The sequence below is a fragment of the Oncorhynchus nerka genome, linkage group LG11 (assembly GCF_034236695.1).
Source record: "Oncorhynchus nerka isolate Pitt River linkage group LG11, Oner_Uvic_2.0, whole genome shotgun sequence".
Classification (NCBI taxonomy): Eukaryota; Metazoa; Chordata; class Actinopteri; order Salmoniformes; family Salmonidae; genus Oncorhynchus; species Oncorhynchus nerka.
In genome coordinates, this window is record NC_088406.1 from 23,349,554 (window position 1) to 23,365,098 (window position 15,545).

General features: G+C 43.4%; 1 protein-coding gene across 3 annotated transcripts in view; it reads right to left on the reverse strand.

The window, feature by feature from the left end:
* LOC115136609 (phosphatidylinositol 4,5-bisphosphate 3-kinase catalytic subunit beta isoform-like) overlaps positions 1-15,545 on the reverse strand; it is a 101,364-nt gene that overhangs the window by 27,881 nt on the left and 57,938 nt on the right. For all 3 annotated transcript variants that reach the window (XM_065024312.1, XM_065024311.1, XM_065024313.1), the window contains 3 exons: positions 11,044-11,230; positions 7,197-7,425; positions 5,528-5,766 (listed from right to left, as the gene is read on the reverse strand). In XM_065024312.1, the coding sequence (XP_064880384.1) occupies positions 5,528-5,766; positions 7,197-7,425; positions 11,044-11,196 (621 nt within the window). In that variant the 5' untranslated portion in view covers positions 11,197-11,230. The remainder of the gene's footprint in view (positions 1-5,527; positions 5,767-7,196; positions 7,426-11,043; positions 11,231-15,545) is intronic.

The window sequence follows — 15,545 nt, forward strand, 5'->3', positions numbered from 1 at the left end:
GACCGTCCACTGTCCCATGACCAGGCCCTATTAGGGGACCGTCCACTGTCCCATGACCAGGCCCAAATAGGGGACCGTCCACTGTCCCATGACCAGGCCCTAATAGGGGACCGTCCACTGTCCCATGACCAGGCCCTAATAGGGGACCGTCCACTGTCCCATGACCAGGCCCTAATAGGGGACCGTCCACTGTCCCATGACCAGGCCCTAATAGGGGACCGTCCACTGTCCCATGACCAGGCCCTATTAAGGGACCGTCCACTGTCCCATGACCAGGCCCTATTAGGGGACCGTCCACTGTCCCATGACCAGGCCCTAATAGGGGACCGTCCACTGTCCCATGACCAGGCCCTAATAGGGGACCGTCCATTGTCCCATGACCAGGCCCTATTAGGGGACCATCCACTGTCCCATGACCAGGCCCTATTAGGGGACCGTCCACTGTCCCATGACCAGGCCCTATTAGGGGACCGTCCACTGTCCCATGACCAGGCCCTATTAGGGGACCGTCCACTGTCCCATAACCAGGCCCTAATAGGGGACCGTCCACTGTCCCATGACCAGGCCCTATTATGGGACCGTCAACTGTCCCATGACCAGTCCCTATTAACGGACAGTTAAGTGTCACATGACCAGGTCCTATTAACAGACAGTTAAGTGTCACATGACCAGGTCCTATTAACAGACAGTTAAGTGTCACATGACCAGGTCCTATTAACAGACAGTTAAGTGTCACATGACCAGGTCCTATTAACAGACAGTTAAGTGTCACATGACCAGGTCCTATTAACAGACAGTTAACTGTCACATGACCAGGTCCTATTAACAGACAGTTAACAGTCCCATGACCAGGTCCTATTAACAGACAGTTAACAGTCCCATGACCAGGTCCTATTAACAGACAGTTAACTGTCACATGACCAGGTCCTATTAACTAGAGGTCGACCGATTAATCGGAATGGCCGATTAATTCGGGCCGATTTCAAGTTGGCAATCTGTATTTTTGGGGAAATCTGTATTTTTTATATATATTTTTTTTTACACCTTTATTTAATCTTTATTTAACTAGGCAAGTCAGTTAAGAACACATTCTTATTTTCAATGACGGCCTAGGAACGGTGGGTTAACTGCCTTGTTCAGGGGCAGACCCATGGATTTTTACCTTGTCAGCTCGGGGATTCAATCTTGCAACCTTACAGTCTTGCAACCCTACAACTAGTCCAACGCTCTAACCACCTGCCTCTCATTGCACTCCACGAGGAGCCTGCCTGTTACGCGAATGCAGTAAGCCAAGGTAAGTTGCTAGCTAGCATTACACAATCAATCAATCATAATCATTAGTTTATGGTTGATGATATTACTAGTTTATCTAGCGTGTTCTGCGTTGCATATAATTGATGCGTATTCACGAAAAAGGACTGTCCTTACTCCAATGTGTACCTAACCATAAACATCAATGCCTTTCTTAAAATCAATACACAGAAGTATATATTTTTAAACCTGCATATTTAGCTAAAAGAAATCCAGGTTAGCAGGCAATATTAACCAGGTGAAATTGTGTCACTTCTTTTGAGTTCATTGCATGCAGAGTCAGTGTATATGCAACAGTTTGGGCAGCCTAATCTGCCAGAATTTTACGTAATTATGACATAACATTGAAGGTTGTGCAATGTAACAGGAATATTTAGACTTATGGATGCCACCCGTTAGATAAAATACAAAAACAAACAAAAAAACGGTTCTGTATTTCACTGAAAATATAAACGTCTTGTTTTCGAGATGATAGTTTCTGGATTCGACCATATTAATGACCTATTTCTGTGTGTTATGTTATAATTAAGTCTATGATTTGATAGAGCAGTCTGACTGAGCGATGGTAGGCACCAGCAGGCTAGTAAGCATTCATTCAGCAGCTCTTTGCTGTGCTTCAAGCTTCAAGCCCTGTTTATGACTTCAAGCCCATCAACTCCCAAGATTAGGCTTGTGTAACCAATGTGAAATGGCTAGCTAGTTAGCGGGGTGCGCGCTAATAGCGTTTCAAGCGTCACTCGCTCTGAGACTTGGAGTAGTTATTCCCCTTGCTCTGCATGGGTAACGCTGCTTCGATGGTGGCTGTTGTCGTTGTGTTCCTGGTTCGAACACAGGTAGGGGCGAGGAGAGGGACGGAAGCTATACTGTTACACTGGCAATACTAAAGTGCCTATAAGAAACCTCTAATAGTCAAAGGTATATGAATTACAAATGGTAGAGAGAGAAATAGTCCTATAATTCCTATAACTACAACCTAAAACTTCTTACCTGGGAATATTGAAGACTCATGGTAAAAGGAACCACCAGCTTTCATATGTTCTCATGTTCTGAGCAAGGAACTGAAACGTTAGCTTTCTTACATGGCACATATTGCACTTTTACTTTCTTCTCCAACACTTTGTTTTTGCATTATTTAAACCAAATTTAACATGTTTCATTATTTATTTGAGGCTAAATTGATTTTATTGATGTATTATATTAAGTTAAAATAAGTGTTCATTCAGTATTGTTGTAATTGTCATTATTACATACATTTAAAAAAAACTGTGGTATCGGCTTTTTTTGGTCCTCCAATAATCGGTATCGGTATTGAAAAATCATAATCAGTTGACCTCTACTATTAACAGACCGTTAACTGTCACATGACCAGGTCCTATTAGGGAATAGCCAACAGAGAAGATGAGAGGGGAGTATATTATTGTGTGAGAGAGTTTGTTTACTCGTCTGTAGCCTATTGAGTATAACAAACATTAGGAACACCTTCCGAATATTCCCCCTCAGAACAGCCTCAATTCGTCGGGGACTCTACAATGTTTTAAAAGCGTTCCACAGGGATGCTGGCCCATGTTGACTCCAATGCTTCCCAGTTGTGTGACATCAATAAGGGATCATAGACTGACCAGGTGAAAACTATGTCACGGAAAGAGCAAGTGTTCCTAATATTTTGTCAAATCAGTGTCTGTCTGCATACTGTTGTCTGTATGTGATGGCACCTAAATGATGACAGCTGAGGGTGTATTGTAGATGTGACTCCTGCTTGATGACAGCTGAGGGTGTATAGTATTGTGGATGTGACTCCTGCTTGATGACAGCTGAGGGTGTATAGTATTGTAGATGTGACTCCTGCTTGATGACAGCTGAGGGTGTATAGTATTGTGGATGTGACTCCTGCTTGATGACAGCTGAGGGTGTATAGTATTGTAGATGTGACTCCTGCTTGATGACAGCTGAGGGTGTATAGTATTGTAGATGTGACTCCTGCTTGATGACAGCTGAGGGTGTATAGTATTGTAGATGTGACTCCTGCTTGATGACAGCTGAGGGTGTATAGTATTGTAGATGTGACTCCTGCTTGATGACCGCTAAGGGTGTATAGTATTGTAGATGTGACTCCTGCTTGATGACAGCTGAGGGTGTATAGTATTGTAGATGTGACTACAGCTTGATGACAGCTGAGGGTGTATAGTATTGTAGATGTGACTACAGCTTGATGACAGCTGAGGGTGTATAGTATTGTAGATGTGACTCCTGCTTGATGACCGCTAAGGGTGTATAGTATTGTAGATGTGACTACTGCTTGATGACAGCTGAGGGTGTATGGTATTGTAGATGTGACTACTGCTTGATGACAGCTGAGGGTGTATAGTATTGTAGATGTGACTACAGCTTGATGACAGCTGAGGGTGTATAGTATTGTAGATGTGACTCCTGCTTGATGACAGCTGAGGGTGTATAGTATTGTAGATGTGACTCCTGCTTGATGACAGCTGAGGGTGTATAGTATTGTAGATGTGACTCCTGCTTGATGACCGCTAAGGGTGTATAGTATTGTAGATGTGACTCCTGCTTGATGACAGCTGAGGGTGTATAGTATTGTAGATGTGACTACAGCTTGTTGACAGCTGAGGGTGTATAGTATTGTAGATGTGACTCCTGCTTGATGACAGCTGAGGGTGTATAGTATTGTAGATGTGACTCCTGCTTGATGACAGCTGAGGGTGTATAGTATTGTAGATGTGACTCCTGCTTGATGACCGCTAAGGGTGTATAGTATTGTAGATGTGACTCCTGCTTGATGACAGCTGAGGGTGTATAGTATTGTAGATGTGACTACAGCTTGATGACAGCTGAGGGTGTATAGTATTGTAGATGTGACTCCTGCTTGATGACAGCTGAGGGTGTATAGTATTGTAGATGTGACTACTGCTTGATGACAGCTGAGGGTGTATGGTATTGTAGATGTGACTACTGCTTGATGACAGCTGAGGGTGTATGGTATTGTAGATGTGACTACTGCTTGATGACAGCTGAGGGTGTATAGTATTGTAGATGTGACTCCTGCTTGATGACAGCTGAGGGTGTATGGTATTGTAGATGTGACTCCTGCTTGATGACAGCTGAGGGTGTATAGTATTGTAGATGTGACTACTGCTTGATGACAGCTGAGGGTGTATAGTATTGTAGATGTGACTACTGCTTGATGACAGCTGAGGGTGTATGGTATTGTAGATGTGACTCCTGCTTGATGACAGCTGAGGGTGTATAGTATTGTAGATGTGACTACTGCTTGATGACAGCTGAGGGTGTATGGTATTGTAGATGTGACTCCTGCTTGATGACAGCTGAGGGTGTATAGTATTGTAGATGTGACTACTGCTTGATGACAGCTGAGGGTGTATAGTATTGTAGATGTGACTACTGCTTGATGACAGCTGAGGGTGTATGGTATTGTAGATGTGACTACTGCTTGATGACAGCTGAGGGTGTATAGTATTGTAGATGTGACTCCTGCTTGATGACAGCTGAGGGTGTATAGTATTGTAGATGTGACTCCTGCTTGATGACAGCTGAGGGTGTATGGTATTGTAGATGTGACTACTGCTTGACGACAGCTGAAGGTGTATAGTATTGTAGATGTGACTCCTGCTTGATAACAGCTGAGGGTGTATAGTATTGTAGATGTGACTCCTGCTTGATGACAGCTGAGGGTGTAGAGTATTGTAGATGTGACTCCTGCTTGATGACAGCTGAGGGTGTATAGTATTGTAGATGTGACTCCTGCTTGATGACAGCTGAGGGTGTATAGTATTGTAGATGTGACTACTGCTTGATGACAGCTGAGGGTGTATAGTATTGTAGATGTGACTCCTGCTTGATGACAGCTGAGGGTGTAGAGTATTGTAGATGTGACTCCTGCTTGATGACAGCTGAGGGTGTATAGTATTGTAGATGTGACTCCTGCTTGATGACAGCTGAGGGTGTATAGTATTGTAGATGTGACTCCTGCTTGATGACAGCTGAGGGTGTATAGTATTGTAGATGTGACTCCTGCTTGATGACCGCTAAGGGTGTATAGTATTGTAAATACTACACACTACTCGAAGAGAGTAACAATGGCCTCGTTCACTCCATTGCTGGGCATATTTTGCTATGTGTGCATGTAAGTATTTCTGGTAGGAAATATTATGCTCACAGTGTGTACAGATACTGTAGTTACCTGGGACTGGTCGAAGTGCATGGTGACTTTGAGGCTGGCCTCGGCCTGTTTGTCGTTGACACCGTCTGTGACGGGTGTGGCTCCTCCCCCTGGCTCCAGCTGCGGAGAGAAGCAGGCCTGCAGCCACTCGCTCCAGGTCATCAGCTGTACCCGCTGCATCTTCTCCTCGCTGATACGGAACATCTTACTGCGGAAGTCCTTCACCTCCTGGTCCTGCAGAGCGTCCAGCTCGTGGAGACCTGTGAATGGTTCATGAAGCTTCATAAGCTCTTCATAACCACTCCATGACCACTTTCTAAACATTGCACAACGACTTCGCAGGTGATAAAGATATCATGATAAGGCCACAAGAGGTTATACAACATTTTGCACTAAAGATGAATTTGCCGATCGTGTTCCGTTTGTGAACACCTGTGAGCAGTCATAAGAAGCCACACACTAAAGCACGTGAAAAACAAGAGTATAACCTCTGCATGAGTGGGTCTAACAGCACTGCATTAAAAGGCATTACCATTCATGTTTAATGCACTACATCTGTGACTGACATTTGATACCTGGCGTGGTAACAAGTAGCAATTCCTGTTTATGAGGGATTACATATGGCAATCCAATCTCAACAGTGTTGAACTCTAACCTACTCTTTTCATTGAAATACAACTGTCACTGTCACTATAAAATCTAGCTCCTAAATTCATTATACTATATCTATCAGTTGAACAGAGCTCAGTATTTTGGGCCAGTAGAACACTTTGGATGATGAAAACAACATGTTGACATTTAAAACCATTAAACATTCATATGACCCTCAGCTCTCAGATTGTGTGAGTGCGTGTGTCTGCTTCTTTGTGTGTGTGCGTGTGTCTGCTTCTTTGTGTGTGTGCGTGTGTGTATGCTTTTCAGTGTATGTGTGCTTTCAGTGTGTGTGTGGCTAGCCAGCGTGTGTGTGGCTAGCCAGCGCCTGAGGGATGTTTTGAGTACCGCTTACTGACAAAAGCCTTTTACAGATCACATCTGACAAAAGTGGAGGCAGGAGGGAGCATATCAATATGGGATGAGTCTCCTTCCATTAGACTGACTGACTCTCTCTCTGAACAGGCCTGGTTGGCCTGCAGCACCTCCATAGAGCCCCACCATCTCTGTCCTCACACACCCTCAGACTAACAAGACCCTGTGTGTGTGTACACTTATAGCTATGTGTATATGTGGATGAGATAGAGAATGTAAGGGAGACTTAGTGTATGTAGGCATGTGCGCATATTTCGGTGTGTGTGTCAATAGACTGACCTTTCCACCCTACCATTACAGTGGTGGTCTGGCTTGCCTCCTCCACTCAGCACAGCGTCTTATCACCATCACAGATAATACTGAGTGGCGGATGATAATAACAGACATCAGGAGCCTGTCCTTTCTAAGCGGATTGTTTTCCATCCTACGGGCCTGACTTCAGCTGATACTGGGATGATGACATGAGACTTCTGAAGACAAGACTTAGATCTGACAGCCAAGGCAAAGAGGATATCAATATATTGGAGAAAGAGATGAAATGGTGCTGGTGTGTCTAAAGAGTATGTGTGTGTTTGAGTGATCACTGTCCAGGAGCATCTCTACTCTGTTCAAACATCAGTGTAAGGGTCTACTGTTACTGGGTGCATGTGTGCGCACACGTCACCTTTTCCGATGAGCACACCGATCTTGGAGTCGAGCAAGCGTTCCGCGCGGCCACAGTTGCGTGTGACCAGTTTGAGCATGGGACAGAAGGGCCTAACATCACAGAGGCGCCTGGTCTCATCCTCCAGCTCCTCGTGCACAGCTGCCTGGTTCACACACTCAAACATGTGGCCCTCCATCTCCCCCAGAGACGGAAACAGGGGGTATGACTGGGCCTGCTTCCATAGGAGCTATGAGGAGAAGAGGGGGACACCACAGTTATTACATGGCAAGACAAGTTAACACAATCTACCTGTATGATCAGAGGCTACACGGACACAGGCTCAGCCTCTAAAATACATGATCTACAACAACAACAGGAACCTAAACGATTAGCCATGACTCACATCACAATAATCCAGATTCTAAAGCCCAACAGTAGTTCTACAAATCATCGTGACTGAAATGTTAACAACCAATGGATGAACAACAATGTTATGTCATATGATGACAGGGGAACAAACATGATGACACAGGTCCTGAATAGACCAATCAGGACATGAATCATGTCCCATGGCACAGTCACAGGGTGTGTGTGTGTGTGTGTGTGTGTGTGAGGCTGAAGGGCACGAAGTAGACAAACATGGGGACAGAGTAGACAAGGAGTCATGTCACCTCTCTTCCCTTCAGACAAACAGTCTTGTGTCATAACCACCTTACTGACCATAACATCAGACCAAGTCCCCTCAAAGTATAGACCTTTAGAGGCTAAAACAAAATACTCCCGAACTCAACTTTTACTGCATCAGATGCCGTCATTGTAAATAAGAATGTGTTCTTCACTGACTTGCCTAGTTAAATAAAGGTAAAAAAAACAATGATTGGATTACAGTTTACTACTTGTCTGTACCATGTTCACATGACAAATAACTGCTTTTACTTAACAAATGTGTTGTTATTATCCGTTGTGTGACATCTAATTATCCGTCACATTTCACCAGCATGCTATTTGTAGCCATCCAGAGACAATATTACTACTACTGTTATGATCTCAAATGAAAGACAGCACCTTGAAGTAGCTGGATAACAGCCTCACTTAAGAGACATTTTATTGAACTTTACCATTTCCTTCAAGAGTATCTCTGACACTGACTCAACTCCAGCCACTTTAATAATGGGAATTGATGGGAAATGTAAATATATCACTAGCCACTTTAAACAATGCTACCTCATATAATGTTACTTACCCTACATTATTCATCTCATATGCATACGTATATACTGTACTCTATATCATCTACTGCATCCTTATGTAATACATGTATCACTAGCCACTTTAACTATGCCACTTTGTTTACATACTCATCTCATATGTATATACTGTACTCGATACCATCTACTGTATCTTGCCTATGCTGCTCTGTACCATCACTCATTCATATATCCTTATGTACATATTCTTTATCCCCTTACATTGTGTATAAGACAGTAGTTTTGGAATTGTTAGTTAGATTACTTGTTGGTTATTACTGCATTATCGGAACTAGAAGCACAAGCATTTCGCTACACTCGCATTAACATCTGCTAACCATGTGTATGTGACAAATAAAATTTGATTTGATTTGAACTTGAATATTTTCTCTTACATTCAGTTAGTTGTTTTATTTCATGCATGTTGGATGGTCACCATTTAAAAAACAATTCTAAACCAACATTCATTGAGTACACGTCACAACAGTTCTGGTGCTGTTGGCTAGCCGAGGATGAATATCAGAACACATTTTAATAGAAGTGAAAGACGAGCTATTCTAATGGAGATGGAGGAGTGGTGTGTCATTGAGTATATGTCACAACAGTTCTGGTGCTGTTGGCTAGCCGAGGATGAATATCAGAACACATTTTAATAGAAGTGAAAGACGAGCTATTGTAATGGAGATGGAGGAGTGGTGTGTCATTGAGTACACGTCACAACAGTTCTGGTGCTGTTGGCTAGCCGAGGATGAATATCAGAACACATTTTAATAGAAGTGAAAGACGAGCTATTCTAATGGAGATGGAGGAGTGGTGTGTCATTGAGTATATGTCACAACAGTTCTGGTGCTGTTGGCTAGCCGAGGATGAATATCAGAACACATTTTAATAGAAGTGAAAGACGAGCTATTGTAATGGAGATGGAGGAGTGGTGTGTCATTGAGTACACGTCACAACAGTTCTGGTGCTGTTGGCTAGCAGAGGATGAATATCAGAACACATTTTAATAGAAGTGAAAGACGAGCTATTCTAATGGAGATGGAGGAGTGGTGTGTCATTGCACCCCTGATAAATGTCATGCCCACGTTACATCTGAGCAGGGGAGACATCTTTATTCTCCACACTGCCACTGTGCTGTCTACAAATCAGTATCTGAGGTTTAACGTTGCTAGCTGGCTGGCAAACCTTCCGTCTGGGGACTACTCTCCTCCGAAACATTTTGAGTTGGGGAAATAAATAAATCTGCTGCTGGTCTACCTGAGCCTCTCCTTCTCCCTCTCTTGCTCCCTCACATTCTCCCTCATTCTGCAGTCACACTAAGATACTTTTTAATTTCTCCGAGCTTTCCTCCATATCTCCTCTTTACTGGCTCCAGGGAATAGATTTCCACTGAACAAGCCCTCACTAGCCCTCCCTGAACCGAATCCACCAACAGGTATCCAGACTGTAGCTTACCGGCTAGCCTACCTACCAGGACATAACTGATAAGACTGCATAACTGTCTGCACAACTGCTTGCACAACTGTAAAGCAGATCACAAGTCATTGAGTCTGTTAGTTCTGTTTTGTAGACATATGAAAAGCAGACAGACAAACAAGCACTTCTGTGAATTGGAGTGTTAGGTCACTCCTCATTAGGAACACTGGAGCCAGGGGTGATTCAGAGAAACAGACATTACACACTGTTGTTCAAGAACTATTCAACAAAGCCTGTCTGAGGAAAATATGCTGTCTCTCTATGTGGGTGTGTGTGTGTGTGCATCAGAAATAGTGTCTCAGAATGGAGGAAAACATTACATGAGGAAAACACCAGCAGGGAGAGAGGGTCACAGGGAGAGGGATCTCACCACCGGGACAAATACAAAAACGACCATCCTTCAAGGTATTTACACTTTAAAAGGTCCAAACTAAAAATCATTAAAGAATTCATAGTGACTGAAGTATGAAACCTTCCATGATGGTAAAGACTATAGTGTATTGTTACATGACCTTTGGCTTACATCTCACCCCACCTCTACCCACTAGCAGGGTCACGCATGATGTCATAGGATATTTGCATGCAGTTAGAGTGCAGCTCAGAGACAAACAAACAGCCACCAGCTGTGTCATAACACCCATTAGACAGTGTCTGTCTGGACTGGAGAGGAGGCGACAGTCTACAGCAGCCTACAGCTTGTTCTAGTTGTTATATGATGGCCTTTTACAATGGCTCAGAACCAGAACTTCAGCCGGGCAGCACCCAGAGTCATTCATCAAAACAATCCTAACCAATCTCCGTAATGTTAAACTAATAAATTGTAAAGTAATGTGTTCCATGTGGGTTGATTGTAACTGAAGAGATAAAACAACCTGAAAGGCTGAAGGTGTTGTAGTGCTGGACAGACAATGTGGATAGAAATCAATATCATTATAATCCTACTGAATCCTCATGATAACAATAAGAACAATAAATAAAAACATTGAGATGCACAGTAGGCCTATTACAGGCCTCTAGGCTATACTTTCCAATGCTGTTCTAAGATTGCAACTGCACTGTTTCGACTGCTGTCTGAAATGATTAACATTAGGCTATAGGCAAGCCTGTTAACTACAAACACACACAGTCCCCCTCTCTCGTACCAGTTTGATGTGTTGTATGGTGGCCTCTCTGGGGACGTCCATCTGGATGTAGATGCCGGTGGGTAACAGGAAGTCCACAGTGACCAGGTCCTCTCCACACAGCTGGGAGTGGGCCGCCCACAAGTCCAGGTCGTCTGTCATGGCGGGAGGCATCGCAGGGACCAACACCCAGCTCAACCATAAGGACCTGGGAGGAGGAAAGAGGACCGTTAGGGAGAGTAACCATGAACTGCTGAAGAACCACAAGCACATGCAGAGAGTATAGAACTGTAACCGTGAATGGCTGAACCACACCTCACAGAGTTCTTCCAATTCCTACTATCCTATTGAAATGCAGACATAGTTTGATAGTCTTTACTGATGACTGAAAGTTGGGTGGTGTCAGGCTGAGGAGACTTGTTATACTTCATCTTTCCCCCCAGGGGGAGCCCTGTATAACATGGACTGGCCCTGGTTGGGTGAGCGCCAGCCCTCAGAGGAATGCCCACTAAGCAAACACAGGAACAAAAAGGTCACCAACCCTTCCCCTCACCCCTGACAACCTGCTCTGGTCCCCCCCCCCCACACTTGGCCGTGAGGCTGTTGTCAAGGCAATTATCAAGTAAACGGAGTTGAGGTAAATTTAGCTGACATTTTTCAAATCATCCAGTGAGTGTAGAATGACCGTAGTTAGTGTGGGACTGGAGTTGACAGGTTTTCAAAATTCCCTTCAAAAAATGTGTTACGGGTTTAGGAGGTGGTTCAAGTACACACACACACACACTAGAGTAAGTGCTTGAGCAGCTTTGTTAAAGAACCACATGCTGCCCAGTTTCCATTCTGGCTCAGTGTTTCACCACAATGGACCATCCACAATCACAGTTGCCTTTCTGTAATGACCTATTCCTGAAGAGCATGTCTTTAAGTGCTCCAGCAGGCCACAGTTCAATCTCCATTTTGGCTCAATATCACCAGGCCATTAAATCCAGCAGCAGCCCCATTGTCTCTAATGGTGTTAAGTGCTTGGGTCCATTTTGGCTCTGCAGCAAGTACAGTATCGTGGCCCATTTGGAGCCACTATCTTGGCCACTTAACATGATCAGCTATGCAGATACAACTGCTCTGACTGCCATTCAACACTCTGAACTAGAACATTCTCTCTTAAAGGGACTGTACAATTTCTGAGCCACCATTGGTGAGTGGTGGAACTAAACACTAGTGCTGGGATGATAAAGATAAAATTATTGACACCGACCATATTGATCACTTATCATCTCCGGCATTTTGCGGATGTCCTTCATTACAATAAGTAGCCTATACTAGACAAATGTCAATGAAATAAGTTTGCTAATGCGACAATTGATGGCTACAACCATCAGACTAGTCGTAGTTTACAGTGCATCCGGAGTGTATTCAGACAACTTGACTTTTTCCACATTTTGTTAAATTATGGATTCAATTGAAAAAGAAAACCTCTCTTCAATCGACACACAATAACAAAGCGAAAACAGGTTTTTAGATATTCTCGCAAACCAAGCCATGAGGTTGAAGAAATTGTCCGTAGAGCGCTGAGACAGGATTGTGTCGAGGCACAGATCAGGGGAAGGGTACCAAAACATTTCTGAAGCATTGAAGGTCCCCAAGAACACAGTGGCCTCCATCATTCTTAAATGGAAGAAGTTTGGAACCACCAAGACTCTTCCTAGAGCTGGCTGCCCGGCCAAACTGAGCAATTGGGGGAGAAGGGCCTTGGTCAGGGAGGTGACCAAGAACCTGATGGTCACTCTCGTCAGAGCTCCATAGTTCCTCTGTTGAGATGGGAGAACCTTCCAGAAGGACAACCATCTCTGTAGCACCACCAATTAGGCCTTTATGGTAGAGTGGCCAGACAGAAGCCACTCTTCAGTAAAAGGCACATGACAGCCCGCTTGGGGTTTGCCAAAAAGGCACCTAAAGACTCTCTGGTCTGATGAAACCAAGATTTAACTCGTTGGCCTGAATGCTAAGCGTCACATCTGGAGGAAACCTGCACCATCCCTACGGTCAAGGAAGGTGGTGGCAGCATCATGCTTTGGGGATGCTTTTCAGCGGCAGGAACTAGGAGACTAGTCAGGATCAAGGGAAAGATGAACAGAGCAAAGTACAGAGATCCTTGATTAAAAAAAACTGCTCCAGAGCACTAAGGACATCAGATTGGGGCGAAGGTTCACCTTCCAACAGGACTATATATCAGTTTTAATTATTTATAAATGTGCATACATTTCTAAAAAAAAACGTTTTTGCTTTGTCATTATAGGGTATTGTGTGTAGATTGATGAGGGGGAAAAAATAATTAATCCATTTTAGAATAAGGCATAACTTAACATTTGGAAAAAGTCCAGGGGTCTGAATACTTCCGGAACGCACTGTAAACTACTACCACTAGTTTGATGGTTGTAGCCATCAATTTTCCAATTAGCAAACGCATTTCATTGATATTTCTCTAGTATAGGCTACTTATCATAATGAACGACATCAGCAAAGTGCCTGAGATGATAACTGATCAATATGGTCGGTGTCCATCATTTTCCCTTTATCATCCTTGATAAAAACCTACTCCAGAGCGCTAAGGACCTCAGACTGGGGCAAAGGTTCACCTTCCAACAGGACAACGACCCTAAGCCCACAGCAAAGACACTGACGAGTGGCTTCGGGACAAGTCTCTGAATGTCCTTGAGTGGCCCAGCCAGAGCCCGGACTTGAACCCAATTGAACATCTCTGGAGAGACCTGAAAATAGCTGTGCAGTGACGCTCCCCATCCAACCTGACAGAGCTTGAGAGGATCTGCAGAGAAGAATGGGAGAAGCTCCCCAAATAAAGGTGTGCCAAGCTTGAAGCGTCATACCAAAAGAAGATGAGGCTGTAATTGCTGCCAAAGATGCGTCAACAAAGTACTGAGTAAAGGGTCTGAATACTTGTGTAAATGCCATATTTCAATCTAAATTATTTATAAATGTGCAAACATTTCTAAAAACCTGTTTTTGCTTTGTCATTATGGGGTATTGTGTATAGATTGATGAAGGGGAAAAAACACTTTAAATAGTTTTAGAATAAGGCGTAATGTAACAAAATGTGGATAAAGTCTAGGGGTCTGAATAATTTCCGAATGCACTGTAAAGGATCATAAAAAAATAAAATTGTGCACAATGTTAGAAATGTATCATTCTATTTATTCATCGTTATTGCATCACTTCAAGCAATTTATCGCTAAATGGATTTTTGTCCATATCGCCCAGTTCTAAGCACCTTGTCAACTGTCTCAGACAAACAATGCAGGGAACCAGAGGGTGATGTCACAGAGGAGCTCAGTTACACTCATGAAAGGAAAGGTGACACCACAACGTGTCTGTCTGACGCAGTCACAACTAACATGAGGAGACACACTGAACATCCCCCCCAGAGTCGCAATGGGATTTGATAAACTATTAGCATCCGTTGCTATAGCAACGGTATGATAACCTAATGCGTTGCATTTTGGAGATTACAGCAAAAATAACATTATTTTCATCCCTGCTACGTAAACAAAGCTGATTTTGCTGTTTAAACAAGTTTTGTTTAGCTAATAAGATCACACTATTTGTCATGACAGGCCCACCCACCTCAAGGGCAAAACCTTTTAGTGGCCCCCCTCTTCACAGTGGAGAAAAAAATAAAAATAAAATAAAGTTAAACTTCGCCATAGGCCACAGAGAAAATCATTTTTTTGCAATTCTAAACATTTTGCCATATATAGGGTGGAGATATTTATTGTTATTGTAAAGAAGAAATGTTGGAAGTTTACATACACCTTAGCCAAATACATGTACACTCAGTTTCACAATTCCTGACATTTAATCCTAGTAAAAATTCTGTTTTAGACCAGTGAGGATAACCACTTTATTTTAAGAATGTGAAATGTCAGAATAATAGTAGAGAGAATGATTTATTTCAGCTTTTATGTCTTTCAACACATTCCCAGTGGGTCAGAAGTTTACATACTCAATTAGTATTTGGTAGCATTGCCTTTAAATTGTTTAACTTGGGTCAAACATTTTGGGTAGCCTTCCACAAGCTTCCTACAATAAGTTGGGTGAATCAGCTTTGTAGGCCTCCTTGCTCGCACACGCTTTTTCAGTTCTGCCCACCAATTTTCTACAGGCTTGAGGTCAGGGCTTTGAGATGGCCACTCCAATACTTTGACTTGGTTGTCCTTAAGCCATTTTGCCACAACTTTGGAAGTATGCTTGGGGCATAGTCCATTTGGAAGACCCATTTGCGACCAAGCTATAACTGATGTCTTGAGAAGTTGCTTCAATATATCCATCCACATAATTTTCCTTATCATGATGCCATCTATTTTGTGAAGTGCACCAGTTCCTCCTGCAGCAAAGCACACCCCACAACATGATGCTGCCACCCCTGTGCTTCACAGTTGGGATGGTGTTCTTCGGCTTGCAAGTCTCCCCCTTTATCCTCCAAACATAACGATGGTCATTATGGCCAA